This window comes from Schistocerca cancellata, chromosome 4 (genome assembly GCF_023864275.1).
Source record: "Schistocerca cancellata isolate TAMUIC-IGC-003103 chromosome 4, iqSchCanc2.1, whole genome shotgun sequence".
Classification (NCBI taxonomy): domain Eukaryota; kingdom Metazoa; phylum Arthropoda; class Insecta; order Orthoptera; family Acrididae; genus Schistocerca; species Schistocerca cancellata.
This window is the reverse complement of record NC_064629.1, coordinates 646,568,347-646,595,907: the sequence shown is the minus strand read 5'-3', so window position 1 is coordinate 646,595,907 and position 27,561 is coordinate 646,568,347. Positions and strand designations below refer to the sequence as shown.

Genomic DNA, 27,561 nt, shown 5'->3' with positions numbered 1-27,561 from the left:
ATTGTGTTTATAGTATATTTACATGGTCAAAATTCACAGTCAGCTCTGCGATTTCTCTGGGCCAGACAAAAGTGCTTAAACATAGGCCGGCAGTTCTATCAGTTCTTCTAATGTAAGAATTTTAACAACTAAGAGTGAAACATTTAATTAATCAAGTTGAAGTCAATGGGATATTACATAAGAACTAGTGTTTCGTTTTCAGATTTGTCAATTAACATTTCATTTATTAAAGTAATGTTTGACATTATGCATGAAGCTTGGCTGGAAAAAATAAAACCTTGTCAGCAGGAACTAAAATTATCACCTGGCAATCTATAACTCCTACAATAATCTGAAATGAAAGTGAAAGATTCATTCTGAAAACAATCCTCAGGCCGTCATTAAGTCACGTGTGGTCCTTCTTGTCAGGAGCGACAGTACAGAAATGAATGCAGGAAAACTTCTTTGAAGTTTTTAAAATAGGAAAGACATACTGGCAAAAATTAAGTTGTGACAACGTATCAATGATCATGCCTGGGTAGCTCAGTTGATAAAGACCACTGCCATCAAAAGGCAAGGTCCCGAGTTCAAGTCTTGGTCTGACAAATTGTTTTAATTGGCCAGAAGGTTTCATCATGTTTCTCTGCGGCACTTGAGGAACAGACTGAGCACATGCCAGCACAATTGAAACTGGTTTTCCTACTTTAACAATGAATCAAAATTACAAGCAACGCAATGATAGAGAAAGGAAAGAAGCACTATATTTTATGCAGGTGATGCCCCACAGCTAGTAAATACACTACCTAACAAAAAAAAGTGAAGCACCCAAGAGGAGGGGGAGGGGGCGGAGGAAATGAAATGAAGTTTCACAGTTTGAGGGAGTGCATAATATTGTTTTAGTGGTTACAATATCCAGCCATACTGACAAAGAACTTTGTAGTATGAGTCCACTTGTCAATATGATGCTACACCACCTCATAGATGCATGTACAAATCTGTTTGGGAAGGGTGTCATAAAGCTGTTGTTATCCTCTCCTGAGGCAAACTTGTCAGCAACAGTATTAACTGATCCTATCATGGGTACTGACACTGGGACAAAGTTGATTTCTGAGCTGGTTCCATATGTTATATTGGTAACAGATCGGGGGATCTTGTCGGCCATAGAAGTACAACATCACAAAGACATTTCATTCAGGCACGTTCCCATGTGTGGACAAGCATTATCCTGTTGAAATATGGTACCCCTATACTGTTGCATGAGAGATATCACAAGAGAATGTCTGTGACTACCACTGTGCTGTCTAGTTCCCTCAATCTATGTACCAACCATGACCTGAACTCATACCACATGGCTCTCGATGCCATAAAACTAAAAGTAACACTCCTGTGCCTCTCCAAAACACTGGAAGAATGGGACCTCTCCCTAGGTTGCCAACATACCTGCCACCAATGGTCATCTGAGGTAGTGCAGGGCCACTCATCTGGGGTAGTGCAGGACCACAACTTATTGCTGAACACAATGTAATTCAATTTGCCAGCAGTCCACATTTCCAGGTCACAGTACCATTCCAAACACAATGGTTTGTGTTGTGGCATTAACGGCAGCCTACGCTTTGGATGGTAATTCCCTATTTTGGCTTTGCTAGTCACCGAGCAATGGTACGGGATGACACAGAATGCTGCAGGGAGTCTGTTACTTATTAACTGACAGCAGGCACAGATGTGAAGGGGTTACAATGTATTTAGTGCATGATACGGTGATCCTCCCTTGTGGTGATGAAACACGGTCAACTGTCACCTTCAAGACGAGTATGCTTGCCATCATGTTCCCATGCGGTCCAACATCAGGCTGCCACCACATCCAAATGTTTTACAAACCTGAACACTGCAAAATTCAATTAGGCAGATAAATAACGGAAACCTGCAATGAGGCCACTTGCAAACTCTGTAATGTGCTGATAATACTGTTTCACCCCAGTGCACAGAATCTCCGTATCCTTCATGTTCAGGCACCTTATATACTCCAACAGACATGGTAACAACATTAAACACAGACAATGCTATTGGACTCTGGTGGCGGTTCCACTTGTCACAATGACTCACAACTCTAATAATTTACATATGTGCCATAGTGTGTGTATGGGGGGGGGGGAGGGGGGGGCGGCACGTATGTGTGCATTTGTGAGTGGGTGAGCTCAGGCCTGTGTGTATGAGTGGGTTGAAGGTTTCTGTGTTGATTCACTACAACTTCCAACTTTGCCTAAGCATGCTTAAGTAGGTTCATGTCATCACACACTGGACGTTACTCCATTCTGTTGATTACTGCCTCCTGTACAGGGTGGGCACAGTGTGCTAGTGCATCATCATCATCGAGAGAAACATGCCTATCACTAAAATGTTAACTGTAGGGCTAGACAATAGGTTGAAGAATCCTATCCTGACACTAAATAGATTTCAAATTAATCTAAATACTAATAAGACACACCTGACATTGGTACAGGATATGAAACCAATACATGGCTAACCCACCTCCATGCTGAATCCTTGGGACAGCATGCACGAGACATGCACCAACACCTGCCTCCATCAAACGCTTCTACAAATATCAGGTGCCAAACAAATCTTGCATCTCGCCAGAGAAAAGAACCCAACAACACTGACCCAGTTTCCATTCTAGCCACTCCCATGCCCACCTCTTTCACACAGCATATACTTGGGGATTTGTTTTGTTGTTCACAGTGAACATCTAGATACCAAACTGACTGTGTGGAGATACTGTTGTATACTGACTGGATCTACACAACCCTTCCAGTTGTCTATGAAGGCGGCACACATTTTATTGTTTTCTCCTTGGGTTACTTATGCAGCATAATATGTTGTAACCAGCTGGTACTGTTAACTACAGATCAATAGAAAGCACATCATTAACATTTTGTGTGTCACAACAGTGGCTGAACATTCAAATGATGCCATTGTGGTGTTCACCAATTCGGTGGCCGGTTTCCTGGGTTAACAACCCTTCTTGCTATAAAGTAGCTATTCTCACACAGTCCAAACTTGAAATTATCCTTAGAGTTATGTTGACAGACAGAACCGTGCACACAAGCCACGTTGTCTTGTTCACAACTGGAGACACACCACAGTCTACTGAACAACACTGAGAATTCAGACTTACTTTTACCTCCATTAAACAAGTGGATGTACATACTGATTTCCCGGAGTGAAAAGAGTACTGAGAAAGAGGTCAAACAAACAGAAACTAGCAAGCCATGAGGGTGCCGAAAAGATTTTTGGAGCAGTTTATAACTCATATAGTTGTATTACAGTTATAACCACTCATGAAAGATCACACACCATCACAGGTACTATAGATTTATCACAACAGTCACAAATTGTGAACAGTGGGGCTCCTTACAATCTAGGTCTCTTACTGGCATGAAGGATGGATTCCATACATGAAACATACACAAGTAGTTCACAAACATGGTTGTTAATGATGTATGATGATGACGACTGGTATGTTGGGCACTCAACTGCACAGTCATCAGCGCCCGTACAAAGTCCCAATTTTTACAAAGTCTAGTTCATTACACAGTGCAATCGAGCCACGGTCACAAATGATGATGATGATGACAACACAAACACCCATTTCTCAGGTAAATCCCTAACTCGGCAGGGAATCGAACCCAGGACCCAGTGATCCAAAGGCAGCAACACTGGTCAGTAGACCACGAGCTGTGGAATGTTAATATTGTATGAAAAGAGATTTCCTTTCTCAGTTCCTATGAATTGTTAATTTTTACAAGTAACACAAGAAAGAATATAAATTTCCACTCTACCCTGGCTCCATCTGTGAATGTTATAGGAAGAAACCTCAATGAATGTTACAAATACAAATACCCTTGACATGAAGCTTATAAATATTAGCACAGTGCATAATTACACTAGTGTCTAAAAGTATATTTCCAAGATTGAATGTCAGAACAGTTACGTAGCAAGGTAAAATTAAATCACAATATAATATGGTATACAACAGTGTGCAAAATATTTACTAAGAAATGTTTTGAAACTGAAGATGCACATTTTAAAAATGTAGAAAAACTAAATAACCTCTTCCACAATATCAAAATGGTTTAGGGGGGATGTGGTCACACCCTGTTTCCACAAAAGCTTGGCAACAAATCACTATGCTCTCAATGTGGTTGTTCAAGAACTCTTAACAGTCAATTTCTGATACAAAGCTCAGTCATGGGGCTCTGAAACAGCCCTTCATAGTGTTTTCAACAGGTTGAAATGTCTCCCTAATCCATCCTAGATAATCTCTACAAGAGTAAGATGTGGTGATCACATCACTGGCCAATTTGTGTATTCGATAACTTCACCTGAAGGGTATTACATCCATTTGAGCAGATCAATGCTAAAAGCTATTATCACCCATGAAGAAGTCTTGATCAACTGAAAATCTACGATGTCGTGCATATGATTGCAATAGCTTAGGTTGTTAGAAGTATTACTACTACCACCAATGAAGGTGAGCAGCTCCACATGTCCATTAAACAAGATGCATCCACACAGCAGGGCACCACCACTTCCAAAATAGTTTCTTTGGATGACATTCCGTCATTATACCTGCTACCTCTTTCCTTCCAAACAAACATGAGAAGATAATTATTTTATAAACTAAGAAAGGATTGACCTGTAAAGATCAAAAACCTCCAGTCTTGATGATGCTAATTCCACACTAAATGGATTCTCTTCTGCAGTGCTCTGGATGGAACACATTCTGTTGGATTTCTGGCATACAAAGCAATTGCACTGAAAATCTGATAAATAGTTTGTTGGGGAACTGCAACACCTGAGTCAGCTGTAGACTCTTGCAGACACTGTTCACATGTTTGTGACATTACATTACAAATTAAATAAGAGATTACACTCTGCTTACCATGAAAGTGTAACCGTGACAAATATATTAGGGGTCAGACTCACATTTCCTAAACAGACTGGTAAAATTCTCATGGTCATTTACTGTGACTGCTTAATTTTCCTCTTTCTGATTATGTTCAATGTTTAAGACACTAGTGTAATTGTACATATACAGCAATGATCATACCAGAAGCTTTGGAAGACTTCGTAGAACATCATATTCATGTAACATCATTGAAAGTGGCTGATATACAGTAGAAAGTGTGATCTATGAGGGTGTCACATTTATAGGACACAAGTAGCTTTATGTGCTCCGAGAAGTGGCCATGCAGGCTGAGAATCATAGAAATCAATTCAGATGACAACATACACTGAGAGAAGACTGCTGTATCTCCAACATCTATACCTGTCTCTAAATCATCATTCTATAGGTGGCTGTGTGAAAAACTTTAGGTCTATGGATATTTCGCCATGAGGCACTGCAGTTGAGAGAAGACAGAGGTGCTGGAGCATTTATACATGGTTCTCACAATCTCACTGAAGTTTGTTCTCAAAAATATATACGAGTGAAACATATTCACTAATACAAAAGTAGAACGAAAAATGATCGGCACTATCCACAGTGAATCTAACATCGGTACAAGTGTGAATAACTTCTGGTGAATTGACACATCCTTAATTATAATCTTTATCGTGATATGATATATGAGGCAGCTAACAACCCAAGAAGGACTATTAATGTACAAACAGCACAGCCATAGTCTGAAAGAGGTTTAACAAAGAGCATCTGAAGTTGTGATGTACAGTTTGGGTTTCAATCTTATATCTTTCCTAACAAACAATTAAGGATGATAGGCTGTGTCATGTGGACTCTTTTCATGCCACTTTCTCATTCAACATGGAGCCAAAGAAACATTAAAACTGAGAACAGTGTCCGCCTCTCACACAAGATGATTATAATTTTTTAAAAGTGGAAAATGGTTAAAGCTGACACAGATGGTTCTTGAAGATGAAAACTCCATATCAGTTTTTCCACTACTTTCTCTGAAAAAATATTCACTGTCCAAGTAGAAGAATGTAAAGAAACTGCCCACAAATTGGGAGCATTGAACAAATCTTGCTTGCTAAAATTGCCATGGGTTACCAGTTGAGTAACTGTCATCTTGAACAACTTGGACAAGTTTCCTATTTGTGGCCTTGTGAAGAGTGAAATTTGCTGAAGAGCTTGCTATCCCAGAAATCTTAACTACCTATGAGTTACAGTTAACAGCAGCTACAGATAAAATAAATATCCATAATATGTTGAAGAATACTAATCTCCTAAATTAACTGGTTTTAATGAGAGTCATACACCGAGAAACAAAAATATATTTCACTTAGAGAATCACAACAAAGTAGGCCGGCAACAAAAGAAGTTCACTTACGCTGGTACTACCAGAATGTCATCTCTCCAAAATACGCTGCACACCTTTTCAAGAACAAAGCGAACAAAAAACACACACACACACACACACACACACACACACACACACACACACACACACACGTGAGGGTGTGGTTACAAAGGGATCTCATTGTATAATGGGATCCTGCACACTCATTTTAACAAACACAAAATATCATCTGAAATTTCAATGGAAAAAAAAAAAAACTGACGCGATTTCAGATTTCTAAAATCAGATATCACCATCATTAACTATCTGTTCTGTGGTTTTTCACACAGCTCTCATAAGATCTTATCCTAAGTAACTGTCAAAAGAACTGGGAACAATTGAGGTACTAGAAACCATAAGGACCCAAAGCACAGTACCGAAGTTTTGAAAAAAATATATATTGGTGAAAATCAAATTTATAGACAAACCTCCACACTCAGTCTCAAGGGCCTAACCCATTTTTAAACCAAGTCTCACCATTCTGCTTTCCACGAAAAAATAATGCACCCACTTTGTTATAAACATTAATTATATTTAAGATTATATTTATTATTAATGTTAATTCGCAAAATTTCCAGAAGTAGGCTAGTGACACTATTGTCTTTTGACGTTCTAAAGATTGTAAGTAATGTGAAATAACTCAAAAATTACAATAAAGAACAGATACCACATGCATGGCACAAACAATTATAAACTTATTCCAAAACTTTGTGGTCCTCATTATAATCATTTTCATTAAGCACACACTGTGGCTTGTGGTTCAGATAAAACGGCTGATACACTCCTGATTATGGATTAGTACTATTATGTACATGATGTGCTCACTAAATTATATTGTCAACCTTAGGACAACAATTGAGCAGCACAGAGCAACAAAAATTATGCTTTGTGCTTTGGGCCATTATGGAAAGGCATGCCTGAGAAATCAGTGAGGCAGCTTTTAGTCAATGTTCATATATGCAATGTGGACTACAGATACAGATTAGCTGGTTCACCACAAGATCAACAGACATCATAACGAGAATACACACATGCTACAGTATCGAAGTTTATGACAGTGAGCTTTAAGCACTTTTAATTCCCAGTCGCCAAATTCTTTTGTATCCCCAACTACTGTCCTTTAAATGGTGTTCCATTATAGAAGTATCATGTTGCAACATCTAATTTCGTTCTCAGTTGGTGTTATTTGATGCATAAATAGTCATACCATAATTTTAACATGGACCATAGCAGTATTATCAAATATTTCATTGGTTCATTGCATGGTATTTTCTGCCAATGACTGGCAGTTAAACATTTCTTTCTCCCTTGCATGACACTTCTAAGTTCACAATCCATGATACAATCTTCTTTAGTGGTAAAAGTGTTCAAAACGGATGCTTAATTGTGCTCAATGTATTTGGTCCACCAAGACTGCAGTTGTTTCACTTCCTCAGGCAAAAATATTTCCAACTTGACAAAATAATCTTTTCCAGCATCAATAACATCTTTATTCAATGAATTTCTTCCCTTAATAGCATTTTTTGAGGTTGCAATGATAAGAAAGTCACATGGTGACAAATCTGGAGAACTGGGAAGGATAGAAACTCTTTCGAAGCACAGCTAATGTGCTTTTGCCACCACAATAGTCAATGTGGGAGTAAGCACATTGTCCTGGTGTAACAGCAATATTTTTTTGTACAGATATTGGTCCCTTCTGGTTAACTCACTACAAATATGGTCTAATAATGTTGCATAATAAGAACTAGCCACTGTTTTAACCAGCATTGTCAATACACCTTCACATTACAGATGTGGTGACGCATTCCTTGATGTTATGAAGAGCCAACACATCTCTACATCCTCCAATTTGACCCACTAAATATCTACAGTAGCAGTTTTCTTTCATTTATAACTCTGTATTTTGATTCAGACCAGTTAAGTGGCAATAGAGTGTAATTCAATAATTAAATTCTTGTGCAAGCACCTGCAAATTTGGAATCCTGATTACAAGGCCACTCTTCAAGACTGGCCCAGTCACAGCCCCCCCACCCCATCTTTCATTTGCCATATAATCAATAAACAAATGTTTCTAGGATAGCAGGGCTGTCTCTCATAAACTGTATCCCACATAAACAGATGAGAGCAGACAGAGTGGATTAACATCTCCAAGCAGTAGAAAAGCTCAGAACAATTCTGTGTTTCTGCACTGAAGGTCTTGCAGTCAAAAGAGCACAGAAATGGGTATAAGGAGAACAATCTTAGTTTTAGAGGGAACTAGTTAAAACAACTAGCAATTCAGGTTAGTCATCATACATTATGGAAGAAAGATAAGCTTTTAACTCACTATACCACACAACGGAAGTGCATGTACAATATGACACTATAATATGTTTATGTTGATACGCTGTATACCCTGTCTTGAAGACAGAACAGTTTTCCATCTGCAAGAGAGACTTTTCTCAGATGTCTTTACTTCCCACTCCAACTAAAAATGCATTTTCCTATTAGTTACTTTCCTATAAATTCTGTTTAGATCAGTTTTTTTCAGTCTGGGAGACTGCCTTCTGCATGCTAGAGAAACCATGAGGAAAACCTAAATCTTGATGACTAGGCATCCTTCTAGATATTACTGTAATGTGTTACCCACTGTAATTGCTCAGTTGGTTGAAATGTGAGGGAAAAAGAGGACTGGAGAAGGAGGGAGGGAGGTAGTCAAAGGGAAAAAATCAATCTGACCAGTCAGACACACATACTTCAGTAATGTCAATACTTCAGTAATGTCAATAACGCAATTTGTGATGTAGTTCCACTAGTACCATGTCCAAGGGATACTTTGAATGTTTAGTGCATAAAAATATACATTTTGTTTCTGCTTCCTAGCTAATGACAGTAAATCAATAAAAATGAAATTGGATTTTTCTTTCAATACTGCAACCTGTATCTACACATAAATTCAGCTTCATGCTCAAGTAATATGCACACAGTGCATTTCATGAGTTATCAATATAGGGTCTAGCTACTGATTAAAGCAGAAAGTGAGTCTAGGCAAATCATTCTGAAGGTGTACTTTAAAATTGCTTCTCTCTTGGCACAGCAGTCAAATACACAGCTTCATAGGATTATTACTGTGTTCAACTATTCCGTTAACTTCAACTGAGAAGACCAGAAGACATCTCAAATTTGGCAAAACAAATCTATACACTCAATACATCACACTGGACTTACAATGCTTGCAAATGGACTTTGTTTCTCAGTGTTAAATTATGAGAATTATGTGCAGCCTCAGGCTCTTATAGCTGAGATATGAATGAATTCTCACCTTCCATTTCAGGATACATAGGAGGTAAGTGCTCATGCACATGAACTGGTCGTGTAACAACTTCCCTGCTCCCTGGTTTCAAAAAATTCAGATGAGAGTCTCGAGGAACAGGAAACTTTGGAATTTCACCATGACATGGTACAGATTCCACGTTTTTAATATAATCCTCCATATCCTGCAAATTTATTCCCATTTCTCGAAACGCAAGACCTAGGTCATCGAGATTAGGTTGTGTGTGTCCAACTGAAAATAAAACAACATAATAAACAAATATATTTATAAGAAATCTGTGACCTATAGTAAGAGCTAGTCAAAAAAATTTTAAGTGGCACAAAACAAAACATAAAGGAACTTAAATGGCAAAGCAATAGCTAGCAGTTCCTGACATACTGACAGAGATGGTGATACATAAGAGGAAAAAAAAAAGTAAATAAAACTACAAGGGATTCGGTTGGTCTGGAAACAACAGAGGAAAAAATCCTAACTGCTCATACTTCAGAGAGAAAGAGCAAGAAAATTGTAAAAGTTTAGATAAATGTTTGAAATCTCTCATTTACTTGAATTATAAGGTGTGTTTTGCAACATCCTATGCCTAACACGACACACATACCTATGGCACAATACAAAACTATCAATATATTTCTAGCCAACATACAAGTTCTTATATTCGAGCTTTGAACTCATTATTTCCTGAGAAACACAATAAAAAAGGTACTGAAAATTTTAGGACAGAGAGAGGTTCACAAAAGTATAGTAAGCTACAAATTAAATAGTTTACTGATATGATTTCTAGTTGCGACAAAGTCAAGCAGGAGGAATGTGACCACATTGCAAATCAATAGGAGTAACGCACAAATCTCGTGCTGGTCACTAAATAAGGAGCCATCAGCTCCTAAACCAATGACTTTGACGCGTTTCGGGTGGAACCAACCCTCAGATTATTACAAACATCTTTATGATCAGATGTATAAAGATGGTACGTAACAGTCTGTAATGACACCTTTGTTTGTTATGTACTGTCTTTATATATCTGATCACCAAGATGTTCACGACAATCTGAGGATAGGTTGTACCAGAAAAGCATCATATAAAGTCATTAGTTTATCAGCTTGTGGATTTTTACTAAGTGATCAATACAGCAATTGTGCAGTACTCCTATTGATTTAATGATATGAGAATCTACATGGGGCTATTACAAGAGGTAGCAGTCTAATATGCGTTAGCATTACATACACATAGTGTCCCCCCCCCCCCCCAACACTGCTGAAGAAAATGTTTCTTTCATTACATTTTTTTTTAAATTCCAAATTGTCATTAACAATAAAATCACATCAACAGTTAACTGTGTGTTAGAAAAAATATTAATAAGCTGTTATTTTTTTCTGCAAGGACTATTTCTACATGTTGCAGGGTGCTATTCTGAACCTAGTTTTTCTTCAGTTCTCCACTAAAAGTTCAACTATTTTAGTGTCTGATTATTTTTAGTGGAATTTATCCAAAGAGAAGTAGAAGAATGTGAATAAAATGCTCATAAATGAAACTCTTCAGGTTTATGACTTATATTACTATTAAATTTTAATGCAAATTCCTAAACTTCTTTTGTTCAGCGTATTTTGGTTAACAGATAAAACAACAGGTTCAAAGTGAGAGTAAGATATTGAATTACTGGTGTCATTAAAACAACAAAAAACTAAAATTTGAGAGAGTACTTGCAAATATTTAACAACAAGTCCAATAAAAGGCTGTTCTTCAGAAGCTGCTTTGCATGTATATACATTTACATCTCCTAACTGAAAGTAAATTATATGGGTAACGATTAGCACCAGCAATTCTTTAAAAAGATTGTTGTGATTACAAAAATAAAACAAACACACACGTGATTACAGAAACAACTAATCACATAATCACATGTGATACATCACAATTTGTTTCATTTTAACAATTACAAGCAAAAACAAAGTGACATTTAAAAAAAAAACTTGTTAAACTGGTAATGACAGCAATAGTTGTCCTACTGATGTAAGTTTTGCAAGTACTTCATACTTAGTCTTAGTGATGTGTTTTAGAGCACAAGACGTATTAAAATTTTGGCCATTAGTTTTGCAGTGTGACATTTTCTATTAGATGCTCTTTGTAATTCACAATGTCACTACCTTGATCTCCAATAAATCTAGGCTACTACATTCAAGTCCATCAAATTATCAGATCCAGATGATTTGAATATAACAACTGAGAGCAAGACAGTACAATCACTGCTGGGTCATTCCAGGCCAAGTGACTTAGAGGTTTCCACATGACCACCACAGATTTTGATGAAATTTTGTCTGAATAATCACACATGTTCCCAGTGAACACTGGTAAAGTTTCACGATCATACCTCCAGAGATATAGCCATTTGTTTGGTCCCACAGTGCAGTTACCAACAGTGCACATGCGAGTTTTTGGCAACTTTGAGACATAATGTATCTGGTAATATTTTATTGAAATAAACAATACTATGTCATCTTGTACAAATTTTTGTGCTTTCTGAAGCGAAATAATACAGATTTCCTGGGTAATTTGCTCATGGATAATTTGAAGCAAAGTTGGCCGAAGAAATAGAGGCTTGAAAAAATGAGGAGTTTAGGTTTTATATCTCCGAAATTAACAGCAGGGTAAACCTAAAACTTTGAACATAACAACTTACCAATATCAGGTCTTAGAAAGAGTTAAGAGAATAAATTTTATTTTCTAATAGTTTCGAAATTGAGGGCAAAGTTGACAATTTTTCTAAAACTGTCAAAAATGTCAATTTTTGGCCCACTTGAAAAAAAGTCTTCTGAAAACTTTTTTAAACCGTCTGCATTAGAAAGACTATGTTCTAAATCACCTAAAAATTATACCTGGTTTTGAAATGCATGCATAAAAGGCCCTAAAAAACAACAAAGAAGTGGTGGTGTACTGAAAATTGGCCCATATTCTGCTGGTACTCAAATTTGATGTCTTTTATTATGTTCCACAATTGTTTAGTACGCTCTCAGTAACACAGTAGCATGACGACCAGGACACGAGACAAAGTTCAAATAACTAAAAAAACTTCATCAAACTGGTTGTAAACGTAACAATTTAGCTGTGAATTACCAAGACCATGGATATCATGGTAGTAAAATTGTTGCTGTTAATTGTTGCATAACAGCTGCACCACACATCGTATAAATAGCCTTAGGTTTTACACACTGTCACATTGTGAAAATTGGTGAAGTTCTCAGCAGTTCTCCTGACATGTTTTTGGATTGGATTCATGTTATACAGAATTATTATTATGTCTTTTTATTGTGCAACATTACTGACGTTCTAGTTTAATTCTGATTTAAAGTATAGTGTACGTTGTGGTAACAACATTCATGGTTAACGTGGAACATTAGGGTACACATAAAAAAATTGTATAAATGTGTTGGTACTGTCCATGAAGGCTTAACCACTGCTGGTTCCTTTTAAAGTGAGAAAACCAGCATCCCCATTGCCAAGGGGACACGCCTGATAGCAGGCACAGGTGGGTTTCTTTACCACAGGTTCCCTAGCCCGATAAGAGATTCTTTGCACAGTATCCCAAGCTGATGACACATTATTATAAGTAAATTGAAGGTGGGAGGAATGGGAGAGGGGGGAGAAAGGAAAGGGAGGGAGGGAAATGGATTAATGATGTCAGCTTCATCAACATACACTCCTGGAAATGGAAAAAAGAACACATTGACACCGGTGTGTCAGACCCACCATACGTGCTCCGGACACTGCGAGAGGGCTGTACAAGCAATGATCACACGCACGGCACAGGGGACACACCAGGAACCGCGGTGTTGGCCGTCGAAGGACGTACCGCCGAATTGCTCAACACGTGGGGCGTGAGATCTCCACAGTACATCGATGTTATCGCCAGTGGTCGGCGGAAGGTGCATGTGCCCGTCGACCTGGGACCGGACCGCAGCGACGCACGGATGCACGCCAAGACCGTAGGATCCTACGCAGTGCCGTAGGGGACCACACCGCCACTTCCCAGCAAATTAGGGACACTGTTGCTCCTGGGGTATCGGCGAGGACCATTCGCAACCGTCTCCATGAAGCTGGGCTACGGTCCCGCACACCGTTAGGCCGTCTTCCGCTCACGCCCCAACATCGTGCAGCCCACCTCCAGTGGTGTCGCGACAGGCGTGAATGGAGGGACGAATGGAGACGTGTCGTCTTCAGCGATGAGAGTCGCTTCTGCCTTGGTGCCGATGATGGTCGTATGCGTGTTTGGCGCCGTGCAGGTGAGCGCCACAATCAGGACTGCATACGACCGAGGCACACAGGGCCAACACCCGGCATCATGGTGTGGGGAGCGATCTCCTACACTGGCCATACACCACTGGTGATCATCGAGGGGACACTGAATAGTGCACGGTACATCCAAACCGTCATCGAACCCATCGTTCTACCATTCCTAGACCGGCAAGGGAACTTGCTGTTCCAACAGGACAATGCACGTCCGCATGTATCCCGTGCCACCCAACGTGCTCTAGAAGGTGTAAGTCAATTACCCTGGCCAGCAAGATCTCCGGATCTGTCCTCATTGAGAATGTTTGGGACTGGATGAAGCGTCGTCTCACGCGGTCTGCACGTCCAGCACGAACGCTGGTCCAACTGAGGCGCCAGGTAGAAATGGCATGGCAAGCCGTTCCACAGGACTACATCCAGCATCTCTACGATCGTCTCCATGGGAGAATAGCAGCCTGCATTGCTGCGAAAGGTGGATATACACTGTACTAGTGCCGACATTGTGCATGCTCTGTTGCCTGTGTCTATGTGCCTGTGGTTCTGTCAGTGTGGTCACGTGATGTATCTGACCCCAGGAATGTGTCAATAAAGTTTCCCCTTCCTGGGACAATGAATTCACGGTGTTCTTATTTCAATTTCCAGGAGTGTATTACACGAACTCAACGGCTACAAGTGAAAATATGTATCACGCTGGGATTCGAACCCGGGATGTCCTGATTACTAGGTAGGGGCATTAACCACTGCGCCATCTGAGACACAGTGTTACCACAATTGCACGGACTATCTCTGCACGTATCATGGCCAACCCACACGCCCACTGAGCACCACCTACCCGCAGTCTCTAAAAAACTGGTTCAAATGGCTCTGAGCACAATGGGACTTAACTTCTGAGGTCATCAGTCCCCTAGAACTTAGAACTACTTAAAGCTAACTAACCTAAGGACATCACACACATCCATGCCGAAGGCAGGATTCGAACCTGCGACCGAAGCGGTCACGCGGTTCCAGACTGTAGCGCCTAGAACTGCTCGGCCACCCCGGCCGGCCCCGCAGTCTCTGTCCATTTCCTCCATGCTTGTTACTCTGAGATTCCCATAGGAGGTCGGATGTACTTGTGCATCCGCATTGAAGAAGGTGAATTAATTGCCCATTGAGGCGAATAAATTAAATGAATGCATTGGTCTGTTCTTTTGGACAGACCCAATGCATTCATGTAATTTCTATAAGTGTTAGAGGCCATAACTAGAAGGGGTCTCTTTTAGGCTCCTAAGCTTAAGTTTGCTTCCAGCACACCAATTTATTTTTTTCCCCCTCCAGGTTTCATTAATTTGTTGTAGAATGTCATAAGGAAAACTACATTGCTGCCCAGATGATGTCACTGATGGGAAGAAATTTTGATAAGATAGAACCCAAAAGTTACACTTTTCAAATCTGATTACCTCCAATTGTTGGAGCCACAAGAAAGAGAGAATTATTCTCTTTATTGGATTCCTCATTCCATTTCATTTTTATAGAAAGTATTTTGTAGAGCTGAATGTTGTAGAAATGTCCAAAAAAACTACTTGCCTGCAGCTTTTCCTGACTCAAATCTATTTCCTAGTAATCAGGGCTTTTGATATTATCTTCCACAGGGAGTACTAAACATGTTATAGTTCTGGGTGAAGATTTTAATTTGCCGGATATAGACTGGGAGACTCAAACGTTCATAACGGGTGGCAGGGACAAAGAATCCAGTGATATTTTTTTAAGTGCTTTATCTCAAAACTACCTTGAGCAGTTAAACAGAGAACCGACTCGTGGCGATAACATATTAGACCTTCTGGTGACAAACAGACCCAAACTATTTGAAACAGTTAATGCAGAACAGGGAATCAGTGATCATAAAGCGGTTACGGCATCGATGATTTCAGTCGTAAATAGGAATATTAAAAAGGGTAGGAAGATTTTTCTGTTTAGAAAAAGTGACAAAAAGCAGATTTCAGAGTACCTGTTGGCTCAACACAAAAGTTTTGTCTCAACTACAGATAGTGTTGAGGATCAGTGGACAAAGTTCAAAACCGTCGTACATTATGCGTTAGATGAGTATGTGCCACGCAAGATCGTAAGAGATGGAAAAGAGCCACCGTGGTACAACAACCGAGTTAGAAAACTGCTGCGGAAGCAAAGGGAACTTCACAGCAAACATAAACATAGCCAAAGCCTTGCAGACAAACAAAAATTACGCGAAGCGAAAAGTAGTGTGAGGAGGGCTATGCGAGAGGCGTTCAATGAATTCGAAAGTGAAGTTCTATGTACTGACTTGGCAGAAAATCCTAAGAAATTTTGGTCTTATGTCAAAGCGGTAGGTGGATCAAAACAAAATGTCCGGACACTCTGTGACCAAAATGGTACTGAAACAGAGGATGACAGACTAAAGGCCGAAATACTAAATGTCTTTTTCCAAAGTTGTTTCACAGAGGAAGATTGCACTGTAGTTCCTTCTCTAGATTGTCGCACAGATGACAAAATGGTAGATATCGAAATAGACGACAGAGGGATAGAGAAACAATTAAAATCGCTCAAAAGAGGAAAGGCCTCTGGACCTGATGGGATACCAGTTCAATTTTACACAGAGTACGCGAAGGAACTTGCCCCCCTTCTTGCAGCGGTGTACCGTAGGTCTCTAGAAGAGCGTAGCGTTCCAAAGGATTGGAAAAGGGCACAGGTCATCACCGTTTTCAAGAAGGGACGTCGAACAGATGTGCAGAACTATAGACCTATATCTCTAACGTTGATCAGTTGTAGAATTTTGGAACACGTATTGTGTTCGAGTATAATGACTTTTCTGGAGACTATAAATCTACTCTGTAGGAATCAGCATGGGTTTCGAAAAAGACGGTCATGTGAAACCCAGCTCGCGCTATTCGTCCACGAGACTCAGAGGGCCATAGACACGGGTTCACAGGTAGATGCCGTGTTTCTTGACTTCCGCAAGGCGTTCGATACAGTTCCCCACAGTCGTTTAATGAACAAAGTAAGAGCATATGGACTATCAGACCAATTGTGAGATCGGATTGAGGAGTTCCTAGATAACAGGACGCAGCATGTTATTCTCAATGGAGAGAAGTCTTCCGAAGTAAGAGTGATTTCAGGTGTGCCGCAGGGGAGTGTCATAGGACCGTTGCTATTCACAATATACATAAATGACCTGGTGGATGACATCGGAAGTTCGCTGAGGCTTTTTGCAGATGATGCTGTGGTGTATCGAGAGGTTGTAACAATGGAAAATTGTACTGGAATGCAGGAGGATCTGCAGCGAATTGACGCATGGTGCAGGGAATGGCAATTGAATCTCAATGTAGACAAGTGTAATGTGCTGCGAATACACAGAAAGATAGATCCTTTATCATTTAGCTACAAAATAGCACGTCAGCAACTGGAAGCAGTTAATACCATAAATTATCTGGGAGTACGCATTAGGAGTGATTTAAAATGGAATGATCATATAATGTTGATCGTCGGTAAAGCAGATGCCAGGCTGAGATTCATTGGAAGAATCCTAAGGAAATGCAATCCGAAAACAAAGGAAGTAGGTTACAGTACGCTTGTTCGCCCACTGCTTGAATAGTGTTCAGCAGTGTGGGATCCGTACCAGATAGGGTTGATACAAGACATAGAGAAGAGCCAACGGAGAGCAGCGCGCTTCGTTACAGGATCATTTAGTAATCGCGAAAGCGTTACGGAGATGATAGATAAACTCCAGTGGAAGACTCTGCAGGAGAGACGCTCAGTAGCTCGGTACGGGCTTTTGTCAAAGTTTCGAGAACATACCTTCACCGAAGAGTCACGCAGAATATTGCTCCCTCCTACGTATATCTCGCGAAGAGACCATGAGGATAAAATCAGAGAGATTAGAGCCCACACAGAGGCATACCGACAATCCTTCTTTCCACGAACAATACGAGACTGGAATAGAAGGGAGAACCGATAGAGGTACTCAAGGTACCCTCCGCCACACACCGTCAGGTGGCTTGCGGAGTATGGATGTAGATGTAGATGAAACAACTGTACAACACAATAAAATACGTCAGATTTGAGTACCAGAGGAATATGGGCTCATTTTCAATGCACCTCTACCTCATTCTTTTGTGGGTTCTTATACGAGTATGCTTGCATTGCAAAACCAAATATGGTTTTAGGGGGTTTAGAACACAGTCTTTTCTAAGGGAAATGATTGAAAGAGTTGGCAGAAAACTATTTTGTAAAAGTGGTCCAAAAATAGCCATTTTTGGCATGTTTAGAAAAAAATTGACAACTTTTCCCTCATTTTGTACTCTATTGGAAAGCGATATGATAATGAGCTTTTATATTCTAAGACCATGTATTGGTAAGTTATTACAATTTTTCGAGCGTCTATCGCCCCCCCCCCCCCCTTTCCCCTGACTTTGCTTCAAATTATCCATATGCAAATCGGACAGGAAATCTATTTTTTTATTTTTTTTATTTTTTTATTTTGCTTATGAGAGTGCGAAAAGTTGTACAAGATGACCTAGTTTTGTTTCTTCCAAGAAAATATTGCCAAAGATGTTATGTCTCTAAGTTTCCGAAAACTCAGGGGTGCACTGTTAATAGCTGCACTGCAGGGTCAAACAAACAATTGTATCTCTGCAAGCTGTAAATTGGTAAAAGTAAAACTTTACCAGTGTTCGTTGGGGACATGTATGAATGTTCACACAAAATTTCAGCAAAATCTGTGATGGTCATATGGGAACTTTTTCCATAGTTAGACCACTTGCCTCTGCTGCTTTTATTGTTAACGCATGTTTAAAACTCTCTTTAGCACAGTTTCCTTAATAATCATGATAATATGTAATTAGCAAAGTTATTATTTTTTTCAAACACTTACATTTTGTGTCTATATTGAGAGTGTACTGAAATCTTAGTTGCATCCCCACATATAAAAATTATGTTACCAATTTTTACAATTTATATATGCACAGCTGATGACAATTTTTCTTTGGGTATCCTAAAGTTTGGTTCCATTCAATGTAGACATGAGCTGCGTGAAATTTGGTCTCAGTGGGATAAGGGGATAGGGGTGCTCCTGGGCCTTCAAAGTGGGTAAAAAGGAACCAATAACCTTCACAAAATATTTACCTCTATATCAAAAATGCATACATTGTTTAAAGCAGACAGGACAGTTACTTCAGTCTGCTTATCTAATTGCATTCTCATTTCAGAGATAACTTTGGTCAAGTGACAAATGGGTCAATGACCCCAAGACAGATAGAGAGAAAGCAGAGGGGACCCTAGCAATTCCCTTTTACAATCCAACCCCGAACACACTTGCTGTCCAGGAAATGATTATTCAGGAAAACTTGTGAATGTCTGCAAAGGAGATCAGAAACTGGATATCAAAATTAGGAGTCTTTTATCAGCAATGGAAGCAACTTACAAAAATATTGACATAGCTCATGTTAATGCTTTGACTAACAAACACAAACACAAACACAAACACAAACACACACACACACACACACACACACACACACACACACACAAAATTCAAGCTTTCGCAACCCACGGTTGCTTCGTCAGGAAAGAGGTAAGATATATTTTTCCCACGTGGAATGTTTCCCTCAATAGTTTTTGATCACTCAACAGTTGAAAGGATGCCCCAGGTTTGGTGCATGAAATTGATCACACGTTATTTGTGAAAGACAGAGAGAGTTCTGGGTGATCAGAAGCAAATACTGTCTACGAAACTCTTGCTGAATGGCTTTTTCAGTCCTATGCTGAAGCCTTAGTGTTTGTCAAAAAAGCACCGAATATGGACACTTCTAGAGCTAAATTAATGAAACTTTCATAGAAGGCCTCTTAGCCTTCCCAGGGATCAGATGTACAAGATCATCCCCAAATGTGTTTGTTAGGGAAGAGATGAACCATTGAAACACAGGTCCGATTCTATACCAGGAAATCAACATTCACAGGTAGAGAAACATTTGGATTATGTCAGTGTGTCTCAAATTCTCCAATTTGTTCAATATAGTTGGGGCATAATCTCATGGAGTAAATTTCTGTGCTCCAGGGACTGACTATTACACAAAAGTGCTATTTATTATTTGAAAATGGTTCTTGCCTGCAGTTGTCCTGAACTGTCAACACAAGAAGAAAACACGATTTTTAATATTTGTATATCCTGTGCCTCTCACAAAAATAAAGGAGCATATTTGAATTTTAGTATTATTTCAAAACTTTAGATGTATCAGACTGTCTCTTGTAATACATCTTAGTGCAGCTTTACAAAAACTGGAAAATCATTAACATTACCTGCCTCCTGTTATGTCACCTTAGCCATCTTTCATCCTATTCAGCTTCTGAATGGAAACAACATGAGCAACACAGTGAAACATGAGGCAGGCCAATCTCCTGAAAATATTACAAGGGTTCAAGCAGGAATTGGTCAAATTGAAGAAATTATCAACAATGGGATTGAAAAGCTTGTTTCTAGTGAAATAAGACTTCTTTACATTTGACTTGCATGACTAGCTCTGTAACACAGGTCCTTCACAGCTGCATAAAAAGAGAGACATTGCAAATGCCCTACACTCTGTTACTTAAATGAAAGCAAAAAATTGTGGTAAATTATTTACAAAAAACAAGAAGTAGAAGCAGTATTTGTTTCAGGCATTGTCCGACCATCGCACGTATGGTTCCATCACATTTGCCTCACAGGTGCTGTCCATAGCAGTTATATTATCAGTGTATCTAGACGCTATATTCCTAGGGGCTGCAGACAACACTATATCCCAGGGCTCTCAAATGCCTCAAATGACATCCTGGAGAAGTATCAAGTATTGTTCGCGGAAGACCCATTCAGCGATGAAACCATCACCTGCGGCACAGCTTTAATGTCAGCCTTCAGCGAGGCACGCGAGAAGAAATGGATAGCAACCCTAGAAAGAATGGATATGTCCCACAGTAGCAAAATTGCCTGGAACCTGATTAAGAAACTGGATGGTGACCCAAGGCTAAGCAAGGCCCCGGCCAACGTAGCTCCAAACCAGGTGGCCAACCAACTCCTTCTAAACGGCAAGCTCAACTCCAAATGTCAGGAAACTAAAATCACACGCCTACTGCCAACGGAAAACACCAACTTCCAGAAACCATTTACCATGAGAGAGTTGAACAATGGCATAAATACCATGAAGAATGGGAAAGCCGCTGGGTTTGATGATATTTGCGTGGAACAGATTAAAAACTTCGGCCTTGGCGCCAGGGACTGGATACTTGGACTTTTTAACATGTGCCGTGAAACCTTTCAAATCCCGAACCTGTGGAGGAAGTCAAAAGTGGTGGTTCTCCTTAAACCCAGGAAAGACCCAGAGTCTCCAAAGAGCTATCGACCCATACCCCTTTTCTGTCACCTGTTTCAGCTCTATGAAAGATTGATCCTCAACAGAATAGAGAAGATCGTTGACTCGAAGCTAATTCCACACCAAGCAGGTTTTAGACCTGGAAAGTCCTGTACCAGTCAAATTCTGACATTGACGGAACATCGAGGATAGGTTTGAGAATAAACTAATCACCGGGCTGGCACTAGTCGACCTAAGTTCTGCCTATGATACAGCAGATCACCGGACACTACTTCATAAAACCTATGAGGCCCTGAAAGACTACCGCCTAGTCAAGATAATCGAATCCCTGCTCCAAAATAAACAGTTCTTCGTAATGCTTGAGGGGAAAAAATAGTCTATGGCGGAATCAGAAAAATTGGCTCGCCCAAGGGAGCGTGTTGGCGCCAATCCTATTCAATTGATTGGCGACTCCATGGAGCATCCTGTGCACCACGACCAGATAATGGATATACTTGGAAGGAGAGAGAGCATTGGTCGTATTTTTTTTTTTGTTTTATTAACCGCAAAATCGATTTTCGGTCACTTAGTGACCATCCTCAGTGCTGTAATATACAACTGGTGTCAACAAGCAGTTTATGTGATCGCTCTAAGCTTGTTGACACCAGTGCCTACCAATTTACATTGTATATTACAGCACTGAGGATGGTCACCAAGTGACCGAAAATCGATTTTGTTGCTAATAAAACAAAAAAATATGACCAATGCTGTCTCTCCTTCCAAGTAAATCCTATTCAACATATATAAAAATGACCAACCAACTCCAGACAAAACCAAAACTTTTGTATATGCAGACGACCTGGCAATAACAGTTCAAGGCAACAGGTTTGAAGCCATCGAGGAGAAACTAGAAACTGCCCTTTCTACAATGTCAACCTACTACAAAAAGAATTCTCTAAAACCCAAGCCCTCCAAAACTCAAGTGAGTGCATTCCATCTGAACTCTAGGCAGGCAAAGTACAGGCTCAATGTTACCTGGGATGGGACATTACTAGAACACACAATACTCCCACCTACCTTGGCGTGGTGCTGGACAGAACATTGACATATAAATATCATTGCGAAATAAAACCAAAAAAGTAGAAGCACGAAATTCCCTAATAAGAAAGCTGTCCAATAACAAATGGGGTGCCAAACCTACTGTGGTCAGAACTTCAGCACAAGCTTTGTGCTTCTCAACTGCCGAATATGCCTGCCCGGTATGGTGCAGATCCGCCCACGCAAAAAAGGTAGATATTAGCTTGAATGAAACATGTAGGATAGTGCCAGGCTGCATGAAACCAACCCCCGTAGAAAATCTTCACAGGGCCGAAGGTTTCACAAACCCTGGCTCACGTAGGAAAGCCCATGAACATACCGAGAAGCTAAAACAAACCTTTGATGCCTGTCTCAATATCTGGCCAAGAGTGTGGCCCCAGCAGACTCAAATCCAGACACCGTTCCCTAAGTTGTGCCTTAGATGAGCCCTCCCATCTACTATCCGCTAAGAGAGGACCCACCAAGCAGTGTTTCTGGTGACTGGAAAACCTAGAGAATGCTTTACCGCATCAGAACTGGGGTGGCTCCTGTGAAATCTAATCTGATCAAATGGGATTTGTTGGATGAAAATGACGACAAATGCGACTACGGCACTCGACAGGACATGGAACATCATCTACAATGCCCTGCCTGCCCCCACAGATGCACCCTCGACGATCTATGGCTGGCTAAAGAAGAAGCATTGGACATTGCCCAATACTGGGCAAACAAATTGTAGTTTCCGGACACGAAAAAGTAAAGTAAGTATCAGTGTTAAACAGTACTATTTGTTGAAAGTAATAAAGTTAATGGTTGATCGGCTACTTTTGTAAATCATTTTTATAATAAAAAATTAAACGAAATTTTATGTGGTTTTTAATTTTTTCCCAAATACAGGTGCCTAGGACCCACCTTCCCCTTTTTCTGTGGAGTCCAAATTACAAACAATTTTTTTTTTTTTTTTTTTTTTTTTTTTTTGTGCAATGGGCCCATGCTGGACAGCTGCTCAAAGAAAAAAAAATCAAACTTGGAACATAAGATACAGTCTAGTGATTGTCAACACATGTATTTAATAACGGTCCAGATGGAAAATGTTGTCATTTATAAAATACTTAGGACTGTGAATGAGAGTAAACAGAAAAAATGTTCTTCAACAGTTGACTGCATGCTACAAGTTGATTAACCACACAGAACTAAAATAGAAACCATTTCGAAATTATACCTATTTTCTCACACAATTGAGGGGAAAATGTGTATAGTACTTGTTTTCAATGTCAAAATACACATTTAACATAGGCTACTCTTGTTTTACCATAGTATATGTGTAATTATATAGAATTAGAAATAAGACAAAAGAATGTATTGAAAATAATTAACACACACAAACTTATAAATAAGACAAAAATATCAATCAAAACTTCAGCAAACTTTTTTTCCCAAACAAGCTGCAAACTTGAAAAATCTTACACTATAGTCCTGAATAGGAGATATGTCTGAAATTTGATCTAAATTGGCTCACTCAATGTCATCCTTACTTTAGAATGTGTAACATCAACCACCAACCACCCACCACCTTCGATTTGGTTACAAATTTGACAAAATAACATTTTCCATTCCCAATAACGTGAGCACTTATTTTCCCCATGCACTTCTGGACTATTTTCATACATTCGCTCTTGTAAAGGATGGATACCCATGACAACTATAGGCCAGGAAAAGTTAGGCCCATTGTCTCCATCTTCACTTTCCACCCATTCCAATAGCTGCTTCACAACTTAAGTATAACTGCTCTTAATGATAACAGTATCAAACTTCTCTCATTTTATTTTTTCCCAGAACTTTTAACATGCACGTCAAGTGTCTTTCTGTTCTCTTTTCTAGCCCAAGTTGACAGTTTAAAAACCACCATACCCACAAAATTCTTAAACTAATAAAAGCAGTCATCAACCTGAAGATTGATTTGAACACCAGAGTGCTTTACAAGCCATGGTCCTATTGGAGGCGGTATTCCCTTGCCTTCACAGCACAAGGGATGTATAATGAAAGTGGACAGAACACGTAAATACTAAATGGAAGATTTTTTTTTCCAACACCACTCAAGAAACAAGCTCAATGCTGCTAAGTAAAGACAGGTAACAACAACTGAAATTTATTTTTTATTTTATGGGTAAAATACACAATCTTGCCCTCTCTTATCATTACTACCAGATAATAAAGCTAATGAGAGGCTTGATAAAACTGGCAAAACTGCGGGCCTATGAACAGATCTTCTCAGAATGTAAAATTCATACTTCTTTTTAGGGTATTAGCAAAGTAAACCTTGGATGAAGTATATATGAAAACTACTTATGTGTTACGTTCTCTAAGTTCTACATGAATTCAAATTCCTCAGTTCTTTGCAAAAGGACTGCACTAATACACAAAGCTCTTCCTAAAATAGTATCACAGATATAAAAAGATATCATAATAAGGTATTGCCTGCAGAAAATTTCATCCAGTGACAAAATAATCTACTCGTATAATGCAGAAGAGTCATCCCATGTCACATCAACACAGTGATTGCAGCGTCCAACTCAGATTTTGATGAAACTTGGCAGAGAGACAACCTACACATAAAATAAGAGAAATACTCAATTTTATTAAAATATGTCAACCCATTTTGAAAATATGGCAATGTGAAGCTGTAAAAAAATGCCAAAAAACATCCCACTGCCATAATTTCAAATTGCTATAGCAACTCTCCTGATTAAGCTAAAATGATAGGCGAGGTGTTATTCTGCAACATTTTCCATGGGCTTTCCTATGATATACATAACATGGGTTTGAGATGAAAATTGTTTTTCAAATTTAAATTTTTAATTTATCAAAAAGTGAATCTTCAATTTCCCGTGGGGGGTTTGCTAGACCCCATCGGGCCCCTCCCCAGGTGGTGGATAGGGGAATGCTCTCTAGACGTAGAGGTTGCAGGGGAAATAAAATACCCGGGGTGGACCAAAACTAGCACGGGCAGAAGAGGCTCACTCAGCTGCGGTGAAGGTAACCCTCCTAGGGGTGGAGTACCCCAAAATCAAGACTCCTGGTCCTCCAGGTTGGGGGTTGTGCAGAGGGCTACCAACCCACTCATGTAAAAAGCGAAACAGTCAGGATACTCAATGCCAGCCTTAGAAACAGGACAGGATTTACTGGAACAAAAACTGGCAAAGCTACAAGGATTTCTCTTTTGGATCATGGACCATTAGAAGCCTGTATCGTCCTGGAACTGCCCAAATACTAGCAAACGAATTAAGAAAATATATAGAGTGCAACTGGTAGCTCTCCAAGAAGTAAGATGGCAGGGAACAGATTCACTGAAAATAGCAGACAGGACAATAATGTAAGGAGACTGCTGTCAGCGCCATGAATTTGGAACTGGTTTCTACATTCATAAATCAATAGATGACTCAGTAAGGGAGTTCAGACATGTTAATAACCGTATACCATACATAACTAGTCAGACGCAGTGATTAGACATTACATTTCTAAATGCACATGCATGCACAGAAGATAAGGATGACAACACGAAAGAAGAATTCTACAGCCAACTGGAACAAACGTACAACTTATTAAGCAGGCACAATGTGAAAATAGTGTTAGGAGATTTTAATGCCAAAGTAGGAAAGGAGGAAATCTACAAGCCAACCATCGGAAATTTTAGCTTACACGAGGAAAGTTCAGAGAATGGGGTTCGACATACAAACTTTGCAATGACAAATGGTCTCATGATAAGCAGTACAAAATTTCAACATAAACACATTCATTTAGGAACATGGATATCACCAGATGGAAAGGTAGTCAGTCAAACAGATCATGTAGCTATCCAGAAACAACCGAAACAGTATTAAAGATGTCAGAACTTTTAGGGGAGCAGATCGTGACACAGACCACATGTTAATAATATCAAAAATGAAAGTGAGACTCAAAAGGAAAGTAAATAGAAATAGAGAAGAAATTACAAGATATAACATAGGAAACCTGGCGAAAGTAGATATAAAAGAAAATTTTACAAAAGAAATTAAAAGCAATCTAACAAAACCGAGACTGACCAATGCAGAACCACAGGATGTCGAAAGCAGATGGAGACACCTGAAGGGCTGTATTCAAGAAGCAGCTTCCAAAATCATAGGTCAAAGAAAACGACCTAATAAAATCTGGCTTAACACAAAGTGTCAAGAAAAAGTGCTGGAAAGAAGCAATGTGAGGAATGCATGGATTAAAGAAAGGGACAATATGACATTGAAGGAAAGATACTATAAACTCCGCCAAGAAACGCAAAGAACCCTAAGACAAGAGAAAAGGGAATACTAGAGCAATATGATCAGGGAAACAGAGGATGATTTCCAACATTACAGAACAAGGCAGATGTATCAAAATATTAAAGAAATCATTTGGTAAATTCAAGAAAATGGAACAGTTTATAAAGGATCAGTATGGAAAAATAATGACCAACAAAAGTGACATACACAACAGATGGAAGACATACTTTTCACAACTTCTCAACTGCAATGACCCACATTCTTACTTTAAATTGGAAGAACCTGATACAACTGATACAGCTGATTCAGTTACAACCTCATTAGTAAATGAAATACAGCAAGCAATAAAGAAATTAAAGAATAACAAGGCTTGTAGCGAGGACAAGATATACACTGAGTTATTAAAGAATGGAGGCCCACAACTGGAATTAAATATACAGGCGTTAATAGAAACAATTTGGGAGGCAGAAACCATTCCTGCAGATTGGAAAACTGCAATTGTATGCCCCATATTTAAGAAGAATGATCCACTAGTTTGTGATAACTACAGAGGAATTGCGTTACTGGATGTCACCTACAAAATCTTATCGAGCTGACTATTAAACAGGCTGATACCAATAACAGAAGAACTGATTGGGGATTACCAATACGGTTTCCACAAAGACAGATCCACATTAGATCACTTATTCACCCTAAGACAAGTAACTGAGAAGACGTGGGAATTCAATGTAGATGTCCACATATTATTCGCAGATTTTAGAAAGGCCTATGATAGCATACACTGACAGACACTCCTAAATATAATGAAGGAATTTAAAATACCATCAAAATTAATCAGATTAGTTAAAATGAGTATAGATGAAACTTTATGTTGCATAAAGTCGCCGGTAGGAGAAACTGAAGATTTTAAGGTGTACACTGGACTGAGA

General features: G+C 39.4%; 1 protein-coding gene across 3 annotated transcripts in view; it reads right to left on the bottom strand.

Moving 5' to 3' along the window:
* LOC126183288 (transcription initiation factor TFIID subunit 3) overlaps positions 1-27,561 on the bottom strand; it is a 344,471-nt gene that overhangs the window by 243,859 nt on the left and 73,051 nt on the right. For all 3 annotated transcript variants that reach the window (XM_049925122.1, XM_049925123.1, XM_049925124.1), the window contains exon 2: positions 9,637-9,879. In XM_049925122.1, coding sequence (XP_049781079.1) covers positions 9,637-9,879 — 243 coding nt within the window. The remainder of the gene's footprint in view (positions 1-9,636; positions 9,880-27,561) is intronic.